General features: G+C 35.3%; 1 protein-coding gene across 1 annotated transcript in view; it reads right to left on the bottom strand.

Annotated features, from left to right (window-relative positions):
• Positions 1-4115, bottom strand: part of LOC106883964 (beta-1,4-N-acetylgalactosaminyltransferase bre-4) — a 1203892-nt gene extending 1199777 nt beyond the window's left edge. Inside the window, exon 1 of the mRNA XM_052967161.2 lies at positions 1000-4115. Within this exon, the coding sequence (XP_052823121.1) occupies positions 1000-1783 (784 nt within the window). The 5' untranslated portion in view covers positions 1784-4115. The remainder of the gene's footprint in view (positions 1-999) is intronic.
• Between the last annotated feature and the right edge of the window lie 885 nt (positions 4116-5000).

Below are 5000 nucleotides of genomic sequence, written 5' to 3'. Positions count from 1 at the left end.
TATATATATATATATATATATATATATATATATATATATATATATATACATATATATATATATACACACACACACATATATATATATATATATATATATATATATATATATATATATATATATATATATATATATATATATAAATGTATGTATGTATATTCACTTTCACACAGACACACACACGGAAATATATTAATATACATTTACGTAAACTAGTGAGTAGGACCATAAATAGTAAATATATATATATATATATAGGTTAAATGAAATGAGACAGCAAAGTGAAGGCAGTGTCCAAGAAATTTCACACAGCCTTGGTTTTGTTTTCTCATTTTATTTAACCTATGCACGCTCATACACGTCCGCATTAAGGTCCTCACTCATACTATTATCGAACCGGGTCCTTCCGTAGCACTTACATAACCTTACCTGTCTTTTGGATCTTCTGGATACCAAAACTTCTCATACCTATATATATATATATATATATATATATATATATATATATATATATATATATATATATGTGTGTGTGTGTGTGTGTGTGTGTGTGTGTGTGTATGTGTGTGTGTACGTATATATATAGATGTATGTGTGTGTAAGCATGTGTATACATTTCTAAGTGTGTCTATCTATCTATCTATCTATCTATCGATCTATCTATCTATTTTGGTTTCTCAGTATTCTCATCGATCTCAATAGAAACCCGGCTGCTCTCGTCTCAACAACACAACACTGCAAATATCTTTATTTTAATTTAATTAAATATATATATATGAATACATACATACATACATACATACATACATACCTACATACATGTATATATATATATGTATAAATAAACATATAAAAAAGTTTATATATATACGTATTCTTTTCTCTTTTATTCTTTTATATATAAACATATAAACATACACGTGACAGGAAGACTTTGTTTGCAACAGGAATAAATCTATGGATGAATTCAATAGACAGGTAACAGAATCGTGTACTTACGTAAGTCAGGTGGTACCTCCGGACAATATTGGGCCACACTGCTAGAGCCATTTGTGGTATTCCCCGGCCGTTCCATATGCAGTTGTTTAATTCCATTCATATTGTCGTATATGCGATCTAAATCACTCCGAGAAGTTAAGACGGAACTATAACCATTATTATTATTATTATTATTATTATTATTATTATTGCTTCGGTTACTGTTGTTGTTGTTGTTGTTGTTTTGTGTGTTCGTATTTTCGGTTTTTTCTCCGACTATTCGGTTTGTTTTGGATATGTTCGTGTTAGCACCGACATTACTGTTCTTGTTGATGCTGTTGCTGCCAAAGTTCTGGCTACTTTTCTGGGATTCTCCTGAGTTAAGAAGGCGATCGCTTTTATTATTATCATTATTATTATTACTACTACTACTACTACTAATATGACTGTCCTCGGAAGATTTCTTGTGGATCTTGTTTGTAATTACCGTGAAATTTCGAGCGTTGTTGGCCAAACGTTTGGACATGTTAGAAGTTTGTCGAATTAAGGAACCTATTCGACTTACGTATATTTCGTTCAGTAGCTTTTCACTTTCGCTATTGAAACCAAACATAAAATGAAGATCTTTGGCTGCACTGCTCGCGGACATACCATTCTGCCCGCGTACAAAGAGCATTTGCTTCCGCATGGAGATCGGGAACCGGTTCCTTTGGCGCACGACCAAAATCTGAGAGAGGGCCACCATGATAAGACATATAAGAACCAGAAGAAGGAATAAAGGGGGTAAATCTTTTCTTTTAAACATATTCTTCGTCCACAACTTCGTATACTCTCCCTCCCCTCTCTCTCTCTCTTTCTCACTATCTACCTATCTATCTATCTATCTATCTATCTATCTATCTATCTATCTATCTATCTATCTATCTAGCTATCGATATTAAAGTGTTAGAGTTACTCAGTAGGTAATCCCCACTTCAAATACAGCAACACTAACCACAACAACAACGGCAACAATAAAAATATCCAGAGCAAAAACTATGCTACTACACTTAGAACTTTTAACAATCTTATTTGAAAATTGCCTTGTTTGTTTGTAGTTGGCGGTAGTTAGAGGATGTATATACATATATCTCTATGTATATATAATTATACATATTCTTATCTTTCACGCTATATATGTATATACATATAATATAATATACGGGTGTGTGTGCGTGCGTGTCTAGTACTCCAGCATGGCCACAGCCTCAAAACTGAAACAAAAGAATGTGTGTGTGTGTGTATATATATATATATATATATGTGTGTGTGTGTATATATGTATAATGTATGTCTGTGTATGTATGTGTGCGTTTGTGTGTGTGTGTGTCAGTTATGAATAGTTGAGTCCACACGTGTGAGAGTAACAGACGCTAACTAGTAGTTTCTTTTTTATGAATAAGTATAAATGAGTATATATTTATACATAGATATATATATTTATGTGTGTGTAAATATATACACATATGTATATATATAGATAAACACACACATATATAGATATAGATGTGAATGCTTGTAAGTACATGTGTATGGGTGTATGTGAGTGTGTGCGAATGTATTGTGAATATGCACAACGGATATTTCATGCGCACACACACACACACACACATACACACACACGCACGCACACATACACACATACACGTACACACACACACACACACACACACACACACACACACACACCAGTTGATTTATTTACTAACGTGGATCATGCTGCTACTGCTGCTGGTGGTATTGTTGATAACGCTGTTTGTCGTGTACATATGTATGTGTGTGTGTGTGTGTGTGTGTGTGTGTGTGTGTGTGTGTGTGTGGGTGTGGGTGTGTCAAGATAATATCTGATATGTACGTAAGTGTCGGGACCAGGGTGAGGGACAGTTGAGGAACAGGGAGAATGAATTAATGGTAACACCCACATCCACACTTACACACAATGTTTAATTAGATACACACATACATATATATAAATATCTATACATACACACACTCACACACACAAATACATATATTTGTATGTGTATATATATATATATATATATATATACACATATGCACACACTCTGATTCGTTGTCTCCGACTCAAAAGCTGTCTACCGCCCTTTCATATCCACATATTGACATGTAACGTTTATGTCTCACTCTCTCATACACGCACACGCACTCTATCGTTCTGTTTCTGTCTTTCTCTCTCTGTCTCTCCCACCGACGCACACAGACCGCATATGGGCACACACACACATACATACATATATAGACACACACATACGCGCACGCACACTCGCATACTAATCTTTCTCTCTCACGCACACGTCCGCCTAACTAACTAAACGACAAGTTAATATACCTGATAATATGATGACGGTGAGGAAAACAAAAGATATTGTGAGAAAGACAGAGAGAGAGAGTTTGAAAGACTGAGAGGGAGAGAGAGAGAGAGAGAGAAAGACGTGGGGGCAAAGTGACAGACAGAGGGAAACAAGAAATGGGGGAGAGTGGGAACAAAAGGGTTTGTCTCTGTGTGGGGAATATGAATGTGTGAATGTATAAATGTGTGTGTTTTTGTAAGAGTTTGTGTGTATGTGTGAATGTAGGTGTGAATGTATGTGTGTGATGAGGCGGTGGAGGTGGGGTCTCTCTCTATCTATATACGTATCATAGATATACGTGTTTATGTATTCGTTCTACAGACCGGACATAAAACAACCTATGCGAATGTGACTGAACATGTGTGTCTCTCTCTGTGTGAACGTATGTACGTATGAACGTATGTCCGCATGTATGTACGTATTTATTTATTTATGTGTTTCAGCCAAGTGGCTGCGGTCATGCTGGTGCATGTATACTTACGTGTGTTTGTGGGCCTCTTTCAGTGTGTCATAAACATGAATGCATTTGTGTATGTATATACATGTGCTTTAAACACTCATGTACATCTTTACGTACGTAAGTACGTAATATGTACGTGTGGTTGCATGTATGGAAGTATGAGTATATGTGTGTATATATATATATATATATATATGGATGTATGTTTGTATGTTTATATTATTTATTTATACATGCGTGTATGTATGTATTTATCAAATTATGAATGTATTAACCTGTGTATAAACATATGCATGTGTGGATGTATTCCTTTTTGTGTGCATATATGTATAAAGATACAAAAGTATATATATATATATATATATATATATATATATATATATATATATATATACACTTATATATGTGTGTGTTTGTGTACGTGTGTGTCAGAGTGTCACAGACAGCCGAACATAAACAGTGACACTTTCGCGCCGATAGTGCCGTCCATAACAACAGGTACGCGATAAAATTCCAAAAGTGGATCCAGGCCTTTTAAGAATCGGATAAGTTCCAGTACTCCTTCCTTCATTGTCGTTGAGTTGGCATGGCTAGTGGCAAAAGTAGTCCACGAACGGTGTTTGTTAACCATTCCGTATTGCATGATGGCCACACAATCTTCATTCGTCGCAGAAGTAATTCTTTACAAAGACTGAATGCATGCGTCGCGAAGCATCGCATAGCATCGCATCGCATCGCATCGCATCGCAAAGCATAGCATAAGTCTGCTGCGCTTGCGTGTGTGTGTGTGGTTGTGTATTTGTGTGAGTGTGAGTCTGTTTGTCTGTGCGTGTGTACGTGTGTGGGTGAATGTGTTTGTATGAGTTCGTCTGCGAGGGAGTTTATTTTTAATTTTCTGTGTATGTGTAAGTGTGTTCGTGTCTGCGCAGTGCCATATATGTGCGTGTGTCGGTATGTGCATCTACCTATGTATGCGCTAGTATGAATTTTTGTATATGCTGTTATATTTACATACACCCAGTATGGAGGTATGCGTGTGTGTACGCACACGTGTATGCATACAGTTATATATGTATATATATATATATATATATATATATATATATATATATATATATGAATATGTTTGTATGTATATGTATATATTATAT

Source organism: Octopus bimaculoides, chromosome 4 (assembly GCF_046866305.1).
Source record: "Octopus bimaculoides isolate indiv1 chromosome 4, ASM4686630v1, whole genome shotgun sequence".
NCBI classification, from domain to species: Eukaryota; Metazoa; Mollusca; class Cephalopoda; order Octopoda; family Octopodidae; genus Octopus; species Octopus bimaculoides.
This window is presented reverse-complemented; position numbering and strand designations above follow the sequence as displayed.